The sequence below is a fragment of the Patiria miniata genome, unplaced genomic scaffold, assembly GCF_015706575.1.
Source record: "Patiria miniata isolate m_02_andy unplaced genomic scaffold, ASM1570657v1 HiC_scaffold_24, whole genome shotgun sequence".
Lineage (NCBI taxonomy): Eukaryota > Metazoa > Echinodermata > Asteroidea > Valvatida > Asterinidae > Patiria > Patiria miniata.
This window is the reverse complement of record NW_024037063.1, coordinates 935,879-958,336: the sequence shown is the minus strand read 5'-3', so window position 1 is coordinate 958,336 and position 22,458 is coordinate 935,879. Positions and strand designations below refer to the sequence as shown.

Below are 22,458 nucleotides of genomic sequence, written 5' to 3'. Positions count from 1 at the left end.
CTGCGTCTTGAAAATAAGTTTGTGGGTTTGAAAACTGACTTGTTTTCTAAACAGTATTAAAGTCGAAATATAAACAAAAAATTTCTTCTCACTTCTCCCCCCAGGCTCGTGGCCAGATGCTCCCCGAAAGCGACGACGATTCTAGCTCCTGGGGCTCCGACGCCGACATCCCCCTCTCATCCGGCCGAGGCCACACCCCTTCCACTCGGGCCACGCCCAGCCACAAGATCCTGAGCGTGATCAGCGATGCCGAGCTGCGTCGCATGACGCTGGCCAGACCGGCCCCGGGAGGGCGCTATTCGGGCAGGTCGCTGCGCAACGCCATCGCGGCGCTGCAGAAGCAGATAGACAAGCAGGATCCTGTTGAGGAATTCAAGGTCAGCTCAGAAGGAAAAAATGGATCAGAGAACAATTTTTTTTTTCTTTAAATTTTGACATAAATTTCATGAATTTCTTTTGCTGGTAAACTTTCAAATGGGCAACAAATCTTTACTTTAGCTCATGTTGTTGATGTAGAGCCAATTAAATAAGAATGTAAGAACTTCTATTTTACCTTTTTTTCAGCAGACAAGCAGCACAATTTGAGCTATTGTTAATTGAGCACTGTCCAACTCACAGAAAATGTGACTAAAATCAAACTGGAGTTAAAGTCATAGACTAGAGTTCTCTCAATCCTGGCATGTTGGTTGAATGTCTCCAGCCATATGTTGTGCACGATAGTGAACGTGTAACACCCAAGGCGGCATAAAACGTCTTAATGCAGGCCATATTCTGTGTCCATTTTTACAAATGTTATCAACTGTTTCGTGAAAATGTAGGTGCTGCGTAACGTCAAACTAACAGACAACTGTGAGGAAGCCAAGAAAGCCGTCAACAAAGACAAGAACAGATACCGCAATGTACTTCCATGTAAGTTGTGGTTTTTTATTTGAAGTAAGATTTTTTGAGGTGGCCCTTAAGTCGAAATGTGCCTTCTATTACGTAAGCCTGTAAGGATCATTTGCGTTTATCCCAAAAGCAACCTACCGAATTATTATCAAACAGCTTACTTGGATTAAAGATCGTACTGGTACTAAACACCCTGTGACATTATTCCGTCTGGCTTGCTGTCATTTAGAAGAAATCAAGAAATGTAGGTGATTCTCAACGATCAGTCAATTGACTGATTGTTGGAAATACAGAGTGCTGTGATTGAAAGGTTGTGCATGATTTTCCACTGTTTCCTCCAAAAAAAGTAATATCCACTGATCTGAAACTTCAACAGGTTAGGTTTTGAACATTCTTCTTTAGATTTGCAGTGGTTTTTTATTATTGGTAATAAACAAAATGCATGAAAAGCAAATGATTTCAGTTGGACACTGTGTTGCTAAATGCTCCTCGTTTCGATTGGTTTTTGTTTCAGACGACGAGACCAGAGTTGTGATTGAGCAGGCCGGCCGAAGCAACTACATCAACGCCAGTCACATTGACGTCCTGGTGGGTAAGGACACCCACCGCTACATTGCCTGCCAGGGACCACTGCCGCAGACTACCGGCGACTTCTGGCAGATGGTCTGGGAGCAGAGGTCGGATGTCGTCGCCATGGTGACGCTGGCTGTTGAGAGTGGCAAGGTCAGATTTCAAACTGAAGATTTTTGCCACAATGTGCATTGCTATTATGGTATTTATTTTGCTGTAGCCATGATAGTATATTTTCAACAAACACAATTTGGAAAGATTCTTAATACTCTTATTATGAAATTGTTTAAAAGTGTAAGTAAATCTAACTTGTGGCAGGAAATGTACGAACCAGATACATTGAATTTTGGTTACAGATCAAATCTGAGTTATAACAATTCCATTAACATAGACACCTTGCAATTTGCTAACAAATATATTTATTAAAACAACAACATTTCCATAGCCACTTCTAAGAAATTTGCAGTTCGAAGCCAAAAATTTAGAAATTGCAATATAAAGATTGAAGTTAAATGACAGAAAAACTATGGTCTGAAAATACACTTCATTTAAGTCTGCAATACATTTCAGAACTTTGGGATGAAAAACGAGACAATTGGAATCATGAATTCCTCAAAATCTCAAACTTGGTACAAATTGACTGACACGTCTCTTGGGCATTCTTCCATTCGTAGCCTGGTTTTGACAAACCTTGCCACGTTTACCTTTAGTATCAATACAAGCATTTTATTCACTGTCTGAACTATTTAAAGCAGAAGGACATAATGCATAACACGGGGAAAAAGGGAACTTCCATTTGGAGATTCAGGCCAAAATAGGGCCACTTTATCACATCACTTCATCACATCTCTTGGTGTTCCGACTTCCATAATTTTTGAACTAAAGACGGCATCAGCATGCTGTTTTCCCATCAGTAATGCTGAGATTGTGCTCTTTTCAAATCTGTAAAAAAAAAAATTGACCAGGGTCAACAAACTAGCTTGATTGCATCACATGTTTCTTTGCTCATTTTGATGCAGGTAAAGTGTGACCGCTACTGGCCCGATTCCATGGAGACGCCCATCACAGTGGCCGGCCGCTATCAGCTGAGACTGGACAGCATGCAGACGCTGGACCACTTTGACATCCGCAAAATATCCATGAGTGATATGAAGGTATTGGACAGGAGGCAGAATTCTTACCATTCATCTTTTTTATGTAAAAATTAGTCGAGTCAGTCACAGGGTGAATACCAGTACATCATAGTAAATTTTTTTGGTTATTTTCCAGATGTTGATAAAAAAAAAACACGTTTCTGTGTGCAGCATGTAACCTAATTCATACTTTACGCAAAGTAAAGTAATTAAATTTTGGAATGGTGAACAACTCAATGAAACCACAATTGTTGATGTCATAAATATCTCTTAACTTTCATTTTTGCATTTTGACATGAAAAATGGACTGGAAATAGGTTTGCGAATGACATCAAAAGGAGCCAACTTGGATTTGGTGATGAAACTGACACCAACCATATTTCGTGCTTAAAAACTGTTCATATGCTACCTGTGCTACCTGTTCACAATTCCTGGAACGTCGAGTTTATACCTCTGGTTCTTTTCAGAACCTTTCTCTTAGTTGAGAAATTATTCGCACATGGTGTTTCCGCAAACCTTTCATTTCATTATTTAGTATCTCCACCGTGCAAAGCCTCAAATCTTACTCACAATTTTTTTGGTTTGTGTCCTTACTTTTCTCTAATTCCCTAGACCAACACCATCCACTACGTCACCCATCTCAACTTCACCACCTGGACAGACCATGGCGTGCCCTCCTCAGCCCTCCCCTTACTGCGCTACACCAAGTACATGCGCAAGATTCACGCCAACGGGCCAATCATCGTCCACTGCAGCGCGGGAATCGGCCGGACCGGAACGCTGATCACCATCGATACCCTCATGGCGTTGATCGATCGGGACGAGCCGTTCAAGATTGTCAATATCGTCAGGGATCTGAGGACCCAACGCCAGGGCATGATCCAGACCAAGGTTAGTGGCTTGAGTTTTCCTTATCCAGTATCTAAAGATTTTTTTTGTGGGGGGGGGGGGGAAATGGCAACCATTTGAGACTGAATTTTTTTATACAGTTTACTTTAAGGTCTTAGTAGATTCATGCAGTTCCATGAGGGTCACATACTTTTCAGAGTACAATCAGTTTAGAAATATAACATCACATAGTACAGATCAGGTTTGAGAAACTAGACTGGGTATCTGATTATAGAAAAAAAAATTGTGAAAGAAAGTTTAGCTGTTGGGGAAAAAAGTATGCTGAAAATGTCTAAACAATTTGCAAAACAAGTTAAGCCTGTGTCTGAGTCCTTTTGTAAATACCTTTGCACATTAGGGATATAAGTCCTTCTGCACTTGCCTGATTTTAGGCTTTCTTCGAATTCAAAATAACATATTGGTACCGTACATGTCTGTATATTTTTCCTTTGTACCTCAAATTTTCTGGCAAAAAAGTCAGAGTCCACTTTACATCCCTGGTGTATTTTTTTTTAACTCTATGAGACTGTGTGTCTAACCACATATATTCCAGCTCAAAGTACTTCATCAAAAGGCCATGGTGCTTAGGCTTGTTTCCAACTTCTTTTTCGGAAAAGGACTCAACTTCAGAATTGTATAATTGTGATGCTGAATACCATTACATTTTTTGACACCAATCACAAAACTGAGGCTTCATCTTTTTTGCTTCAAAGGGAGGCAGCTTTACATGAGATCAATCTGTAAACAACTCCAGAACACACTCACACACAGACCCTGCACGCGTTACAGTATAGCAGTGATTTTTGTTCATAACAGAGGTGGTTTGATTTTGGATAATGGTAATGTGGTAACGGACTTTAAATCGGACTTGTATTTAGGCTGTCATCCATATTTTCTTTATTTTCTTCATCACAGGACCAGTATCTGTTCTGCTACAAGGCGGCCATTGAACTGCTCAAGACTCTCGTCTGATACGCCAAGTATTCTTCTCAGAGATGTTGTTACGAAAAATCTTGAAGGTGATATTGAACAATGCAGGGAATGAGTCCGTGACAGAAAAAACAAGGTGGGGAGAATCATTCCTATGTGAAGACTGCTCACACAAAGCTTGGTTTCGTTTAGAGAGTTTGGATGTCTCAGAAAGGAGGAAGTTTCGGTGAGTGTCTCAAGGTGTTAATTGGTCAATCTTCCATTTTTCTAATACCTCCAGACTATTCTAGATTCTGATTGGTCTAAAAGAAAAACAATTCATTTCCTGGAAGTTGTAAAGGAAGCTGTATTTATTTTGATATGCTGTAAGAATTCTCAGATTGGAGATTTTTTTTTGTATTGAAAGCATTATTTGCTCACTGCGGCACAAGATACTTAATTTATCATACTCGTAGATTTAGCAGAGACTTATTTTTTTTCAGTACCCGTCCTTATATTTATTTCAAGATGGATTTCCATGAATTTACTTTTACCCAGCCATATTGGATATAATTAATTGTAGTGTTTTTTTTTTAATGGACATTTTCAGTACTTGCATAAAGATCAATTTTTTTTTTGCATTCAACCAAAAGACTACATATAAATATTTAACGCATGATTAAAAAATAAACCTTCAGAAATTAAGAACACCTTGCAGACGTTTTAGCGAAATATAGTTTTGCTCATTTTATGAGATCTTTAATGATATATAAAATTTTGCCATCAAAATGTTGAAATAGTGGACCCAACAATTTTGGACAATGTTGAAGTTGCATGAAAATTATGTATTTTTGAGATGTCCGTCCTAAAAAATGAAATAATAAACTTGCTAATGAAAAATTAAACTATTGCTGCATATGAAGTTAATATTTTTTTTTGTAGAGCCGTTTTATCTATAAAAAGAAAGAAAAAAAAAGAAAGAAAGATCAATAGTAAATGGAACACACACAAGGTAAACAAAAGGTTAGGTTTGCGTCCATTTTTTTTTTTTCTTTTTTGGTAAATTTTATCAAAATGTTGTTACAAGATGATCTCACCATTCTTCAGTTGAATGAGTTTTCTAAATCTGAAGTTCAGAATTTAAGGGAGTAAAAAGTGTAAATATAGAGTTTAATCAGACTTGTTTTGTAATTATTCATTCAGAATTCTGTATTCATTCCGTTTAATGTGTGATAATTACTTCTTTTTTTGTGATATGAAAAGATTGATTACTTATTTGATCAGTCGCTTTTAATTGGGAAACTGTCTCAAAATTCTTGCCTTGCAAAAATGAGGATCATGGCTGATGAACTGAATGATCCTTTAATTTATATGAAAGCCTTAAAAAAAATGACTGAAAATTGTTATATTAGCATAAAAAGCGGTACGTGATAATTCTAAATACATGAGTTGAAATTTTTGTATTTTTTTGGAGAAATTTTGGACAAATTTTATAAAATGAAAAAAGAAAGTGCTTGAAAGAATCAGCCATTCCTGCTTTGCGTTTAATAATTGAACAATTGTTATTGAGTAACGACTCAGATGTATGGTTTTTCTGAATTTTTTTACTACAAGAAAGACTGTTTAGTGAGCAATGATGGACTTTATGTCTGCAAGAATTTCTGACAGGTTAAAAATTGTATATTTGAAATCCGTTCGGCTTTGGTGTGTTTGCAGAACAATTTATTTTTTTGGCTAAAGCATTAAGAAAGACAGGGTATGCGGTTTTCATCTCATTTCTGTTTTCCTTTCTTTTTTTCTTTTGTACAATATAAATTCCAGTTACTCATATTCAAGTGTTCTTATAAGAATTAATGTACTTAAGTAAGAAATCAGAGAACTTTAGTAATCTATAAACGTGCTTTTATTGTACAGATATTTTACCATTTTTCGCTACTTAAGGGTTATTCAGGTAAGCTTTGCTTAATTTAAATGCGTTCGATTACTTCCCCCACGCTTACTCGTGCAAGCGCGACAGCGTTCGATTTACCTCTCATGTGACTTCTCGCGCTTACTCAAGCCTGGCCCAAGTAACCGACTCACCGAGCCGGTTACTTGGGTAAGTATCCCATAAGGCCATACATAAACATGGCTGCCAACGTGACGTCCGGCGGGCGCCTCAGGCCGTGTCCGAAACAGGCTTCCAGAGCCACGGCTACGTCTATTGTCAGTGCGTCCCCGCTGCTATTTTCAGTGGGCGCAGAGCTAGACCTACATTGTAGCTCCAGACAGTTGATTCAGATGCAGCCTCAGTGTCATGTCAAAGTTCAACTTTCCAGCTCCTTGCACAAAACTTTAGCTCCACTGCGCATGTCTGTCATCACGCAAGGAGCCAGGCATGAGTAAGCTGGGGGAAGTAATCAAACGCACTCATTGTGTAACATACAGTCGTCCATATTGTTGAAATGAGGCTGATCGATGTGCATTCTGATGGTTATGCAACACCACAGACTTCAACAGATTCCAAAATTATTTATTTCATAAGTCTCTAGTTTTATAAGTAACTATAGAGTATCTGTGGTTTCATGGTTTGAACGAAAAAAAGATAAATTTATTTCCGAGATGCGAAGGGAAATGTGTAGAGAAGAAAACTATAATTGGGATAACACTGAAATCATTTTTGATTTTTGATGAAAAACTAAAGTCCATGTTTTTAGGTTGGTTGAAAAACACTTTAATGTTAGAAACTAAGTGCATTTGTCAGAGGAATCAACAATAATGTACATTATATTGTTTTTGTTCAGCGAAACAAGCAAAAATGTGCCTTTAAACGTTAACAGGAAATTAGCAATAATGAATGGGACACTTTTCAGTTGAAATCTTACACTGTTTTGGAGGATTAATATTTTATGGACCAAAAAATGACCAACCATAGCTACACATGAAAGTTTGTCAAATGATTTTATTGAAATTATCTGTTAAAACAAACTACCAATGCTGTGTTTATGCACATTTGTATAATAGTTGTAAATAGTACTGTAGAATAATTTCAGAGTACATATTAACAATGTATGAAGTCTGTACTATGTAACATTATTGAAACTGCCTTTCTAACTATCCATGACATCGCAAGGCAGTGGTTTTCTATACAAATTATTCCTGTTATTATTTACTTTTCTCTTGTGTATGAATTGTTCTGTCGGTCATAATTATTTCAATAAAACAAATCAGTCATCAGTAATTTCAATAACAATTGAAGAGATTTCCAAAAAGCGATAAACACCAGGTAAAATCCTCCTGGCTGCTCCAGGTCAGTTTCGATGGGTGTTATGTAGCTAAACCCAATTTAAAGAAGAGAGTAAAGCCAAAAATGAAGTTTAGAAGTTTGTTTTTACAAGTTTCATAACCATGCAAATGTCTCCCTTTAAAAAAGAATGGATTGAAATATCGCATTTTGGAAATAAACTCTTCGAGTGTAACTCGTTTTTGTTATTGCGTCTTCTCTCGAGATGTGTGGAATTGAACCCTAGCTAGCTGAAAAACATGATCTGTTAAGTTCAAATGCATTATATGTTTGGATCAAAACAATTTGATTTGTACCTCAAAAAAAAACAACGATTGTTTGCCTTTTTTGTTTGTCCAAAAAAAAAAAGAGCAATCTGGAAGGTTGATTTTTTTTTTTCAAAAAAATAACAGGAAGTTGAAATATTACAATTTGTAAGAGACTTTCAGAGTTGTGTGTGGCTTAGTGTGGAAGCACTGTGTCTCACAATTGGATGGTTGTGGGTTCAATCCCATGCAGAACCTTTTTAATTGAAATTTATTTAGGGAACCTAAGAGTTAAGTTAATAAAAAAGGAAATTGTAGTGGGGGGACCCAAGTAGTGCACTGGTTAGTAGTTCCGACTGGGAACCCAGGTGTTGTGGGTTCAAGTCCTGCACCCCGCAGTAAGAGACGCTTGGGTCCGAATTTTGGGTCCGAATTTTGGACAATGTTGGAGTTGCATGAACATTATATATTTTTGAGATGTCCGTCCTAAAAAATGAAATAATAAACTTGCTAATGAAAATTTAACTATTGCTGCATATGAATTTAATAATTTTTTTGTAGAGCCGTTTTTATCAACCCCCCCCCCCAAAAAAAAGGAAAGATAAATGGTAGATGGAACACACACAAGGTAAACAAAAGGTTAGGTTTGTGTCGTTTGGTTTTCTTTTTTTTTGGTAAATTTTATCAAAATGTTGTTACAAGATGATCTCACCATTCTTCAGTTGAATGAGTTTTCTAAATATGAAGTTCAGAAATTAGGGAGTAAAAAGTGTAAATATAGAGTTTAATCAGACATTTTTTGTAATTATTCATTCAGAATTCTGTATTCATTCCATTTAATGTGTGATAATTACTTCTTTTTTGTGATATGAAAAGAGTGATTACTTATTTGATCAGTCGCTTTTAATTGGGAAACTGTCTCAAAATTCTTGCCTTGCGGAAATGAGGATCATGGCTGATGAACTGAATGATCCGTGAATTTATACGAAAGCCTTAAAAGAAAATTAATGAACATTGTTATATTTGCATAAAAAGCGGTACATGATAAGTCATGTAGGCACATGAGTTGTAATTTTTGTATTTTTTTGAGAAATTTTGGACGAATTTTGTAAAATGAAAAAGAAAGTGCTTGAAAGAATCAGCCAATCCTGCTTTGCGTTTAATAATTGAACAATTGTTATTGAGTAACGACTCAGATGTATGGTTTTTCTGACTTTTTTTAATACAAGAAAGACTGTTTAGTGACCAATGATGGACTTTATGTCTGCAACAATTTCTGACAGGTTAAAAATTGTATATTTGAAATCCATTTGGTTTTGGTGTGTTTGCAGAACAATTTATTTTTTTTGGCTAAAGCATTAAGAAAGACAGGGTATGCGGTTTTCATCTCATTTCTGTTTTCCTTTCTTTTTTTCTTTTGTACAGTATAAATTCCAGTTACTCATATTCAAGTGTTCTTATAAGAATTAATGTACTTAAGTAAGAAATCAGAGAACTTTAGTAATCTATAAACATGCTTTTATTGTACAGATATTTTACCATTTTTCGCTACTTAAGGGTTATTCAGGTAAGCTTTGCTTAATTTGAGTGCGTTCGATTACTTCCCCCACGCTTACTCGTGCAAGCGCGACAGCGTTCGATTTACCTCTCACGTGTCTTCTCGCGCTTACTCAAGCTTTGCCCAAGTAACTGACTCGCCGAGCCGGTAACTTGGGTAAGTATCCCATAAGGCCATACAATAAACATGGCTGCCAACGTGACGTCCGGCGGGCACCTCAGGCCGTGTCCGAAACAGGCTTCCAGAGACACGGCTACGTCTATTGTCAGCGCGTCCCCGCCGCTATTTTCAATAGGCGCGGACCTAGACCTAGCTCTAGACAGTTGATTCAGATGCAGCCTCAGTGTCATGTCAAAGTTCAACTTTCCAGCTCCTTGCACAAAACTTAACCCGGAACCGTTCGTTTATTTAGCTCCACTCTGCATGTCTGTCATCACGCGAGGAGCCAGGCGCGAGTAAGCTGGGGGAAGTAATCAAACGCACTCATTGTGTAACATACAGTCATCCATATTGTTGAAACGAGGCTGATAGATGTGCATTCTGATGGTTATGCAACACCACAGACTTCAACAGATTCCAAAATTATTTATTTCATAAGTCTCTAGTTTTATAAAACTATAGAGTATCTGTGGTTTCATGGTTTGAACGAAAAAAAGATAAATTTATTTCTGAGATGCGAAGGGAAGTGTCTAGAGAAGAAAACTATTATTGGGATAACACTGAAATTATGTTTGATTTTTGATGAAAAAAATAACGTCAAAGTTTTTAGGTTAGTTGGAAAACACCTAATGTTAGAAACTAAGTGCATTTGTCAGAGGAATCAACAGTAATGTGAAGTTTTATGTATAAATTTGTTTGTTCAGCGAAACATGCAAAATTGTGCCTTTAAACGTTAACAGGAAATTACCAATAATGAACGGGACAGTTTTCAGTTGAAATCTTACACTGTTGTGGAGGATTGATATTTTATGGACCAAAAATGACCAACAATAGCCACACATGGAAGTATTTCAAGTGATTTTATTGAAATTATCTGTTAAAATAAACTACCAATGCTGTGTTTATGCACATTTGTATAATAGCTGTAAATAGTACTGTAGAATAATTTCAGAGTACGTACTAACAATGTATGAAGTCTGTACTATGTAACATTATTGAAACTGCCTTTCTAACTATCCATGACATCGCAAGGCAGTGGTTTTCTATACAAATTATTCCTGTTATTATTTACTTTTCTCTTGTGTATGAATTGTTCTGTCGGTCATAATTATTTCAATAAAACAAATCAGTCATCAGTAATTTCAATAACAATTGAAGAGATTTCCAAAAAGCGATAAACACCAGGTAAAATCCTCCTGGCTGCTCCAGGTCAGTTTCGATGGGTGTTATGTAGCTAAACCCAATTTAAAGAAGAGAGTAAAGCCAAAAATGAAGTTTAGAAGTTTGTTTTTACAAGTTTCATAACCATGCAAATGTCTCCCTTTAAAAAAGAATGGATTGAAATATCGCATTTTGGAAATAAACTCTTCGAGTGTAACTCGTTTTTGTTATTGCGTCTTCTCTCGAGATGTGTGGAATTGAACCCTAGCTAGCTGAAAAACATGATCTGTTAAGTTCAAATGCATTATATGTTTGGATCAAAACAATTTGATTTGTACCTCAAAAAAAAACAACGATTGTTTGCCTTTTTTGTTTGTCCAAAAAAAAAAAGAGCAATCTGGAAGGTTGATTTTTTTTTTTCAAAAAAATAACAGGAAGTTGAAATATTACAATTTGTAAGAGACTTTCAGAGTTGTGTGTGGCTTAGTGTGGAAGCACTGTGTCTCACAATTGGATGGTTGTGGGTTCAATCCCATGCAGAACCTTTTTAATTGAAATTTATTTAGGGAACCTAAGAGTTAAGTTAATAAAAAAGGAAATTGTAGTGGGGGGACCCAAGTAGTGCACTGGTTAGTAGTTCCGACTGGGAACCCAGGTGTTGTGGGTTCAAGTCCTGCACCCCGCAGTAAGAGACGCTTGGGTCCGAATTTTGGGTCCGAATTTTGGGTCCGAATTTTGGGTCCGAATTTTGGGTCCGAATTTTGGGTCCGAATTTTGGGTCCGAATTTTGGGTCCGAATTTTGGGTCCGAATTTTGGGTCCGAATTTTGGGTCCGAATTTTGGGTCCGAATTTTGGGTCCGAATTTTGGGTCCGAATTTTGGGTCCGAATTTTGGGTCCGAATTTTGGGTCCGAATTTTGGGTCCGAATTTTGGGTCCGAATTTTGGGTCCGAATTTTGGGTCCGAATTTTGGGTCCGAATTTTGGGTCCGAATTTTGGGTCCGAATTTTGGGTCCGAATTTTGGGTCCGAATTTTGGGTCCGAATTTTGGGTCCGAATTTTGGGTCCGAATTTTGGGTCCGAATTTTGGGTCCGAATTTTGGGTCCGAATTTTGGGTCCGAATTTTGGGTCCGAATTTTGGGTCCGAATTTTGGGTCCGAATTTTGGGTCCGAATTTTGGGTCCGAATTTTGGGTCCGAATTTTGGGTCCGAATTTTGGGTCCGAATTTTGGGTCCGAATTTTGGGTCCGAATTTTGGGTCCGAATTTTGGGTCCGAATTTTGGGTCCGAATTTTGGGTCCGAATTTTGGGTCCGAATTTTGGGTCCGAATTTTGGGTCCGAATTTTGGGTCCGAATTTTGGGTCCGAATTTTGGGTCCGAATTTTGGGTCCGAATTTTGGGTCCGAATTTTGGGTCCGAATTTTGGGTCCGAATTTTGGGTCCGAATTTTGGGTCCGAATTTTGGGAGGTACTACCACTTTTCAACTATATTCTCATTTTTTTTCACTCATTAATATTCCGCCTAATGAATATTCATTAATTTCCTTATGAATATTCATTAAATCGTTCTTTTTCCTTATGAATATTCATTAATATTCATTCTTATCAATATTCATTTATAACCCATCTTGCTCTTATTTTAAGCTATTAACATGCATTACTATTTCAGTCTTGGACAAATGCTAAATAAAGTGAACACACAAGGTATAAAATCTTTCTGTTCCATTTTGTTTCTCTTTATTTCTTCAATAATCACATCATTACTCCTCTAGGCAGCTAGACTGCCCAAATTAAATAAAAATGACTCCACTTTTATTTTAATCATTGCTTCAGCCACACATTTACTGATTAACAACTGATTTTAAAGCTTCTGTGGAAAATCAGAACATGACGCCATCGCTCCAGCATTGCAAATCAAGTCCAAGTCCACAAGAAGAAGACATCAAGCTGAGATTACGTTAACTAAATGTGATTCCAACTACATGTACATGTATTGGGTACACGGACTGTGCAGTCATACATTCAGTGCTTAATTTCTTCTACATACCACCAACAAAATTCAGTTCAGTTTACCTCTCAGCCTCGGAACAGGACTTGACTCCAAAATCTACATGAAATAGACCTGAAAGACAATGACGTCGCGCTCTGTTTACATGTGCGCTTTCCTATGGGGGCCAGGAGGGACGAGAGCAACCAAGCTCCCATCAGAAAGCGCACATGTAAACAAAGTGTGACGTCATTGGGTCTCAAGTCTTTTGTTTGTGTAGCAAGTGATGTATCAATGATAATGATAATCTTTACAATAACAATCTGATAAATAAAGATCATTTATACAATAATAACAATCTTATAAAGAATGCCTATAGTAGAACACGTAAATGAAATACATTTTAGATTAAAAAAGGTTGTTTTTTTTACAATAGACCTCACTGGTCAATTTCCCGAAAGTGGTGTTTCATAAGGATCGTTTGTCAATTCCGTTCTTTTGTATTTACAAAGTATACACATGAGCAAAAACTGATAACTAATTATTACCCTGCTCTTAAGGCAAATAAATCATTGCTATAATAACCTCAGCTCTATGGGTTCCACAATTGATTCAATCCATTAGCTGGACTCACACCCAATATAAGCCAACATTCTAACAAGTTCTTGAATTTTCAGCACCAAAGCACAAGGCTATATAGGTCTCTCTCAAATGACGTTACTTCCAACAGATTGGCCACGTGCATCGGCATTTTTGGCGTCGAAATTTTGTGATGTGCATCAGCTGCCCCGCATTTTGAGCAACAAGCGTGCATGTTAAGAACATTTTGCACACTGCGCGCATACACACCTGATTGCATTGGATACACGGTTGTAATTTTCAAATGAAGATGACGTCCTATGAGAGAGATCTATTGCCTTCAACATGTAATGAATATGTGACACCATGTGGAAACATCAGCCAGCAAGAAAACATAACCAGTAACATTTGACTAGCAGTAGCACGGTAGCATGCCTGGCACTTTAAACAAGTTATATTGTTACAAATACTGCAGGTGTGCATTGAGAAGTTTGAACAAATATGAACTCTCCATTGGATGCATTGGATGGCAAACGGAAGTCTCAAATAATATAGGTTGTTAACGAAAACACGACTACATAAGGGCTGTCCATTTTAGAATAATTTAGTATTTGATTATTCCAAAGTGCATTTGACCAAATATTTGAAACTCACCGATCAAGTTTTAACGTGGCAGCTACAAGTGTGTGCCGCACCGATCAAAAGTTGCACGCAAAACACGCCGGGTTAAATTTCCATGCAGTGATCGATATTATGGGCCGCTGATTGAGAGTTGCATGTGCATGTTGAAGTTGTAAGATTATCATGTGTATATCGACATATTTTAAAAGTAATTGACTCGCCTTTGGCATCTGACAATAAAGCGCCGCAACTTTACGAGTAAAATAACATCACAGTTGTGTGTGTGCAGTTTTTTTTCTTTGAATATTCAAACTGGCAAACAGCTATTCGAATATTCAGTTGATGATCGGATATTTGAATATTCAATATATTTAGGACAGCCCTAGATGACATAGTCATTCATACCAAAAGCAGTTATAATCGAGGCAGTCACAGCTCACCACATGTCGGTCACAAGTCACCTGGGCCCAATTTCTTGACTCTGCTTACAGTTAGCGAAAAATCCCTGCTTACTATAGCAGACAATTCCGTGCTTACGATAAGCGGATTTCACGCTTTAGCAAGGAGTTTTGGCTTGTGCGCATGCGTACATCCCGTAAATAAGGACTGTGTGCTTACAGGGTTAGCGCAGAATTGTTCCGCTAGCGTGGCGTGGTTAGCACAGAATGGTGATCGTAAGCGCGGAATTATGTGGTAAGCAGAGCCATGAAATTGGTCCAAGGTTTAAAATACCAAGCTATTCAAAATAACTATAAATTGTAACAAAGGCATTTCTTTGACATTGTGCGTTTCAGTGACTTGTGATTTGACTTGTGATTTGACTTGTGATTTGACTTGTGATTGACGGGATGATAACTGTGCCCAACAGAGTGAAGTCCAATTTCTGCTCCTCACCAAACCCTCATCAGTCTTCAAGCTCATGTCGGCTCCTCCCCAAGTTTCTTCTCCAATTTGTCAAATTCCTCGCTGGTGACGTGATCAGCCTCGTCCTCAATCTGAAACAAAATGAGAAATGAAATTTCTATTTAAAACAAGAAATATCTGTACGTCATATCTGTACAACAGGGGTTTTTTTTAAATTGTGATATTAGGTATGTTTGGCAATTGAAGTTGAATCTTGTTGGAAGGGCTTGCTTTAAGTGCTGACTTTTCTTTTTCGTTCAAAAGAGCAACTGCATAACTTCTCTTTTTCACTTCAACTGTAAATAACTGGCCCTAGTCACACTTACAGTTTGTTTCTTTTTAAAACCTGCTCGTAATCCTAGCAGTGTTTCACAGTGAATTCATGGAGTGACATCAAATTGAGTCCAAATTATAATTTCACTTATGACAGGGAGTTGTGACATCTTTTCTGAGGTATTTTGGTTTTTTTAAGTGGAAGATCAAACATTAACTTGAGGTACATCTTAACATCTCTGTTCCTGGTACACTCTCAGCAAAATGTGTGGCACATTAAAAGTAATATACAACATTTGCAAACGTCAAAAAACAAGACAACCAAATTATTTTGAAATACCTCACTTGACTGTAAGTGAATAATAGTCTCAAGCATCCTGTAAAACCCTGGCCCTTGTGTGCTGTCATTTTTAAGAAAAGTGGAATTTTTGTAGCAATTTCCAACGCTGGTCGGCCGACCATTGTTGAAAAGTTGCATGAGTGCAAGCTAGCTAGTATGGTTCCCTGATCTGACAAGGCTGTTAAGACCTTTTTATATCTTTCCCTGCTCTGCCAGTGTTGAAAGATTTTCTGTGTTTTTTTCTCTTACCTGTTCAACTCCGATGACTTCTGGCACGTAGAACTGCAGCATGTTCTGTACACCACTCTTCAGTGTCAGCACCGAGCTGGGGCAGCTGGTGCAGGCTCCTTGCATCTTGAGCTTAACGATGCCGTCCTCAAAACCCTGAAATTACAAAGACAAAGTTCGAGGCGGTCTCTAGGAGGAATGGATTCTGTGCATGAGCACACAGCAGTGGTTTAAATATAAGAGAGACTGTATGTACATTCACATTCAGGTGTGTTTCTCTAAATAAATTTTAAAGCTATAGTCCATCATTTGCAGCTATCCGAAAAGTAACTGGCGTAATTATTGTTGAAATATATACTTGGTTGAAAGATAGTAAGGGGACTAAACTCCCTGTGAAATTATTCTTTCTGGCAAGCTGTCATTTTGAAGTAATCAACGAAAGAAGGCCTTTCCAACGGTGCTTCTTAAGACGCACCGTAGCAAAATTGAAATTAGTAGTTCGTTTTGTTATTTGGCGAAGCGCGCACAAGCATTGGCACGACGCACACGCACTCCCGGTTGCTATAATTCGTCGGATCAGTGCGCGACATCGCGTAGCTGCTATCGGCTCAGCAAGAACGTGTCTCGGACGCTGAATTCAGGCGCAATTCAAAACATGATTCAGCAACGTTTGATTTGAAATTGAGATCCTAGAATGCTGTTTTTCTCAGAATATACAGCTGAAGCTGAGCTGAAACAGGTTAGTTGTTCAGCACCCTTCTTTAGATTTTGAGCACTTTTGTTGCTTCAAACGAACAAAATGCACAAATAACAAATGATGGACTATAGCTTTAAAAATTGTGTGCCCATGATTTTGGGCTTGGCACCTCGATAATAAATTTTCAGATTAAACTACTTGTTTTATGAGAAATTACGAGAAAGATTTTCACCTATGAAAAGTAGAGATCGATTAATTTTCACATTGCACATGTACATCCTGCAAAGGCCAACAAAACTTTTTGAGTGGATTTTGCAAGACAAGGTAAGGTTTGGAGTAATCTTTGAAATAATCCAGAACTTTAGGAGAAATTTGACCTAGTGGGCTGATTATATCTTGGTCAGTAATATCTGGGACCTCTGCTGTATAGTCAGCTCTGCCCAGTCAAGCAGTGTCTATAATCGAACTTCTCTGCCAGAATCTCAGAATAAATGAAACAAAATTACCCTATCATGGACATATTCCCCACAACTATCCAGAATTATGACAAGCGAGTTCGGGTGAGGAACATTAATCGACTAGGGGTTGATTTGTGACGTAATGTACGCCTGCGCACTAATAGCAACGTGCGAACGTCTCTAGTCAAACACTGGTCAAAACGTCACCACAAAACCTCTTGATCCTGGCTCCCTGCTGTGCATTATGATGCATGCGGCTATTGGTAACCAGTGATGGGACGGTGCAACGTTGTCCGGTTCCAAATAGTCGACAGTAGTCCAACCATTCTTCATTTGAGCAAAGTTAGTCGAGCTATGGTTAACTGTATTTCGCCCCCGAACTTGTTCTAAGATGATTCCTTAGAGTAAGGACAGTATCTGGTTAGTTATTCAGTATCTTGCAACTCACCATGTATACGATATCTCCACCATCCTCCTGTACCGTGGGTCTGATCCGTGTGTCTAGAAGCTCTTTGATCATTGCAACCGTCTCGTCATCATCTTCATGAATCTCTGCTTGACCAGAGTTGAAAAGATATGACCCAGTTTTGTGGTTGCCGTAAACTATCATAAACTATCGTGAACTACTCAGGATAACCAGGGTTAAGAGTAGTTTCGAACTGGTTAGGATCAATGACACAATATAAATATCACCAATACATGCTGTCTCATCATTATCTTCATGACTCTCTGCTTAACCAGAGTTGAAAAGGTAGACCCAGTTTTGTGGTTGCCGTAAACTATCATAAACTATCAGGAACTCGTGGTAACCAGGGTCACGAGTAGTTTTGAACTGGTTAGGATCAATGAAACTGTTTTATAAATATCTGCTTAACCAGAGTTGAAAAGGTAGACCCAGTTTTGTGGTTGCCGTAAACTATCACAAACTATCGTGAACTCAGGATAACTAGAGTTATGAATAGTTTTGAACTGGTTAGGATCAATGACACTGTTTTATACATATCACCAATACATGCTGTAGGGTGGACACTCAACATTTTGGAGTTGCCCAATTTTTCCAACAAGAGCACATTCTCTGATCACGGTAAAAAGTCGCCAAAATAACCAGTTTGCAAACCAGTTTTATGCTCTGGATTATGGCAACTGCCCATTTTACAAGGGAATAAATAAATATGTGCTTGGCAGGTTTTAAACAAGTACGTTTAAAACCGGCTGGGAGGCTTGACGCTTATAATGGCCCAAGCCGAAGGCGAGGGACGTTATTGGTGACCTGGCCCCTGAGCCAGTCTTAAACTTACTTATTTAATACCGGGGTCAAGCACATATTTATTCCCATTCATAAATACATTTTGGCCAAGAAGTCAAAAATTATAAATTTGCAACGATTTTGTTCAACAGTTTTACTTCATGTTTTTTAAACACCCCTCGATCTCTGTTTATGGTATGTGCCTCATGCGAGTAGTACGATGTGGCACAGAATGCAGCAGTGTCGGTAAAAAAAAAAGGTGTTTTATCAACCAACCACGTGACGGGCTCTTAAACAATAAGAATGGGTCAACTGTCTTAGGTATTTATAAATGTGAAGGGCAAAACCTTATTTGATAGGATTAGTAGAAACTTAAATCAGATTTAAACCTAATTATGCGAACTGCTTCATCTTCCATATCTTGGTTTAATTTTCATGATGAACATGTTTTGATTAATGTGCAACCAAAGTGCCTCATCTCCTCTGAATATCTTCCAATATTTCCACAACACTTCCTACTTGCTACCATTGAAATGTCATAATTTTTTTAAGGTCATTGGGAACCAGTGAAATACCTGTATCTGCCGCTGGCTGTTCGTCAGTCATCACCGGTAGCCCGCTGGTGAAGAAATCCATGATGGTGGCGTAGATCTCCGGTTTCAAGACGGCCCACTCCGTGGTGTCATCGTCGACTTTTGTGATGGTGATGAAGTCCGAGCCAAAGAAGACGCCTTTGACACCATCAATGCGAAATAGCAGTCTGTCAGAATAAAAGGTTGCAACATTATTGAATAGTTTGTTTGAGGAAATTTGAAAATTAGAAATCAATAAGACTTCTGCAAACTGCTCACTGATTGGATTGACCTGATTACACAAGTCACACTTTTTACAGGGCCTAACGTTTCGATCCTGGCAGGACTTTTGTCAAAGGCAAATTGGTAGGGGGGGGGTTGAAATTGTTAGGTGCCCTTTGCATGGTTGCCAGTTCAAAAGAGTCAAACTTCAGTAAAATGTTAAATCTGTTTATAATTTCTTATTCGTGATCCAATTGGTGGCTCCAAGATTTTCAAAGGGGGTGGCTGGGGCCTGAAGTGCAGGATTTTCTTCATGGGTGGGGAAGATGTGGAGGGGGTGAAGTGTTGAAGCCAAGACATACCAAGAACTAAGGCCACATTAAAGCAGTGAACAAGATTTGCATTTTTTTTCATGATGTAACTTCAGGAAGGAATTTCCTCAGTAATATTATATCAATAATTATAGGTCTGACAAAAGGTGAAAGGGGGTGGTATGCCAGCCAAACAAACCCCCTTATGTCTGCCCTTCCATCTATATTTCAAAAGCCAAAGAATGAATGTTAACCCTAACCCACCTCACTCCTCCAAAATCCTCCTGAAGGTTTTGGAGGATTCTAGAGGATTGAGGATGAATGGTGATTGAATCAAATGAGGATTCTGGAGGATTGAGGATGAATGGTGATTGAAGCACATGAGGATTTTGGAGGATTGAGGATGAATGGTGAATGAAGCACAAGAGGATTTTGGAGGATTGAGGATGAATGCATTTTGAGGCAGGACTGTCTGATGATTTTGAAGGATTTGGCGTTGGTTATCCTTCATTTAAACACGAGCGCAAAGTTTTGGGATGAGGAGGATTTTGGAGGATTGAGGATGAATGCATTTTGAGGCAGGACTGTCTGACAATTTTGAAAAATTTAGGCGGAGTTGCAAAATTTTGGAGGATTTTGGAGGATTGAGGATGGTTGTAAGCAAGAAGGGCCTAGGGGGTTAGGGTTAAAGGACAGAAATGAAGACGATCGCTTAAATTTCAACAGCCTTCAATTTGCTCATATAAAATTTTACAAGTAAAACTTGGCCCTGCCATACTAACAAAGTAACCTACAAGCACAAAAGCTAAGTTTACCTTGCAAGAGGCGAGTTGTGAGCTGTCCTGGCACTGGGGAAGTCTACCGTCCCTCCCTGGTCTAGGACGGGGACGCCTGGTATGAACTTGAGGCTGTTAGGGTTAGGGGTATCCTGGGTCTGAATGAACATACTCCTGGCTGTACACGATAAACAGAGACAACACATAAAAAGCATAACATGGAGGGATTGATCCGGGGAATTCCGTAAATTCGGATGTACATTTCAGACACTTTAATGAGCTGCTGTTGGAAAAGTGAATGTGATACATCACTTATAATGTGACATCTAATGAGTAGAAAACAATTACAGACCAAACTTAGAAACCACCGCCTTAAGGCAACTTGCAATTTACTTGTTATAACTTAACCCTAACCGAACACAACCCATCAAAGTTCAACAGCAGGTTTGTGTTTAAATCTGTTGGGATAGGTACAGTACCCCTAAACTGATGGTCTTTTACACTGGGGTTGGCATACCTCCAGAAACTAAGTCCAACAGTGTGTGTGTACAATTTCCCATGTCGGTGTTGGAATTTGCCTGAATGGGTATGGTTCCTAGTAAATTAGGCTGGGGAGTTAGGGTTAATAACAAATCTGGATATTTGACTCCCAAAGTAAAAACATTCAGAAATTAAACAAAGTGCAATTTCCTGAAGAACAAATGACCAATGCAATGTCAAGCTACCTTGCTGAATGCTAGGTGTCGGAGCCCATCTTTGTAGAAGCTGTTTGGAGTTCCCTTGTGTGGTTGTATTTACAGACTGAAGAATGTGAATGCCTCGCACTGCTGTTGGCTCGGACTGCACTCTACCATTGGCACTGTGAATTAAGAAAGTACAAAATGAAAATTTGAAGAAAAAAATTGGGATAAATATGAATACATAGTGCAACCTACTTATGACTTTTTCTAAGCCTCCGTAAATTGCAACATAGATATTGAAGCCGTAGTCGCAAGGTTTAACAGTGAAGGGAAAATAAACTTATTTTAATTTGACCTCAATTTGACTGTTGTCTGGAGAAAACTACAGAGTATTGGGATTGCATTGTATAACTGTTTTAATCTGGAAGGAATATAGTATCCTGATGCCATTTCGTGATCGTGTACAGAGTCTACTTTTCAAGTAAATGTATTTTCTAGCAAGATTACAAATGTTTCAGTCCATTTTTTAAATTTAATTCAGTTGTTCTTCTTTTATCGTATTTCAAATTAATGACAATCCTGTGGTTATAAATTCGAAGTGTTTAAAGTACCGTGAACCGGTCCTGCATTTCTGCTCTTGTGTCGGCACTTACTTTGCACAAGCACATTTATACAAGTACTGTCTGTATCCATAGGACAATAAATTACCCCACGTTTGAACTGAGCAAACATATGGTTTGTCGGGTAAGGCGTTGGACTGAGTGAGGGCCAAGTGACCCAAGTTTGTTATTAAAAAAAATTTCATGTCACTTAAGTATGAGTTTTCTTCCTTTATTGTTTTAAATTGAATCCTATATTTAATTGCAGAATATCTTGGGTTTTTATGATTTGTAGCTCTGAAGGATTTTTTTTTAAAGGGAAGTATTTAAAAGTCTGGAACTGTTATAGGTCTCATTCCCATCTCCTGAAGGCGATCGCACAATGACAATGTAAGAAAGGCACCAGACGAAGATTCATCAAAGTAAAAATGTCCGAGTCCAAAAAAAACCCCCAAAAAACAGTCACTGCGCAAGTCCAATGCAGTGCCGGTAGGCTACAAGTACAAGAGAGAAAAAAATTCAGGGAACAGTTCATGGTCAAAATACACTGCCTTAGAAAATAGAGAAAAAGTTGGCATCAGGATTAAATATAAAAAACTAGGGAAAAAATGTTGCAACCTGATGCCACTTTTTTCTTTATCATCTCAATGAAGGTCAGTCATTGCAAAAATGATAAGAGTAACTCCAGCTAATAAGACATGAATCTGGGACTGAGATAGTGAGAAACATTTCCAATTTTGTAAGGAAATACTTAGAAAAGTTTCTTGACTCTCCATACACTTTGTACACAACCACTGAAGTGGCGTCAGGTTGCAACATTTTTTTTCTCCAAAACTAGTCATTAAATATCCCCACCCCATCACACACCCCCCCCCCCCCCCTTCCCAAAGTTCAACATCAACATGTTCAACTGGTCGACCAGTTCGGCAGCAAGCATATTTGGAATGTCAATTAGGCCTACTTAGTTGTACAAGGCTTAGTATTAGTAGTATTAGTAACAAAAACCTGTCACAGGCTTAACAAAATATAGCCTAGCATCTGTTTCAATTTGATATGTATCGTATGGCGACTTACACTCGAGTGGAATTGATTACATAAATTCTTCGCAACGATTGCGTCAAACCTCTCCTGTACGCAGCCATCTTGAAGTCGGTAGAAGTCTCAATCCTT

At 38.2% G+C, this 22,458-nt stretch overlaps 2 protein-coding genes across 4 annotated transcripts in view; one reads left to right on the top strand and one right to left on the bottom strand.

Moving 5' to 3' along the window:
* Nucleotides 1-6,269, top strand: part of LOC119732640 (tyrosine-protein phosphatase non-receptor type 13-like) — a 44,072-nt gene extending 37,803 nt beyond the window's left edge. For all 3 annotated transcript variants that reach the window (XM_038206263.1, XM_038206262.1, XM_038206261.1), the window contains 6 exons: nt 105-377; nt 819-909; nt 1,403-1,611; nt 2,478-2,612; nt 3,204-3,482; nt 4,395-6,269. In XM_038206263.1, coding sequence (XP_038062191.1) covers nt 105-377; nt 819-909; nt 1,403-1,611; nt 2,478-2,612; nt 3,204-3,482; nt 4,395-4,451 — 1,044 coding nt within the window. In that variant the 3' untranslated portion in view covers nt 4,452-6,269. The remainder of the gene's footprint in view (nt 1-104; nt 378-818; nt 910-1,402; nt 1,612-2,477; nt 2,613-3,203; nt 3,483-4,394) is intronic.
* A 6,234-nt stretch (nt 6,270-12,503) lies between these two features.
* On the bottom strand, nt 12,504-22,453 carry LOC119732566 (NFU1 iron-sulfur cluster scaffold homolog, mitochondrial-like). Its single transcript, XM_038206133.1, has 7 exons — nt 22,363-22,453; nt 20,735-20,868; nt 20,049-20,187; nt 18,704-18,888; nt 17,331-17,434; nt 15,749-15,883; nt 12,504-14,978 (listed from the first exon to the last, which is right to left on the bottom strand). The coding sequence occupies exons 1-7, from the start codon at nt 22,428-22,430 to the stop codon at nt 14,901-14,903; spliced, it is 843 nt and encodes a 280-aa protein (XP_038062061.1). The 5' UTR covers nt 22,431-22,453; the 3' UTR covers nt 12,504-14,900.
* Nucleotides 22,454-22,458: the final 5 nt, after the last annotated feature.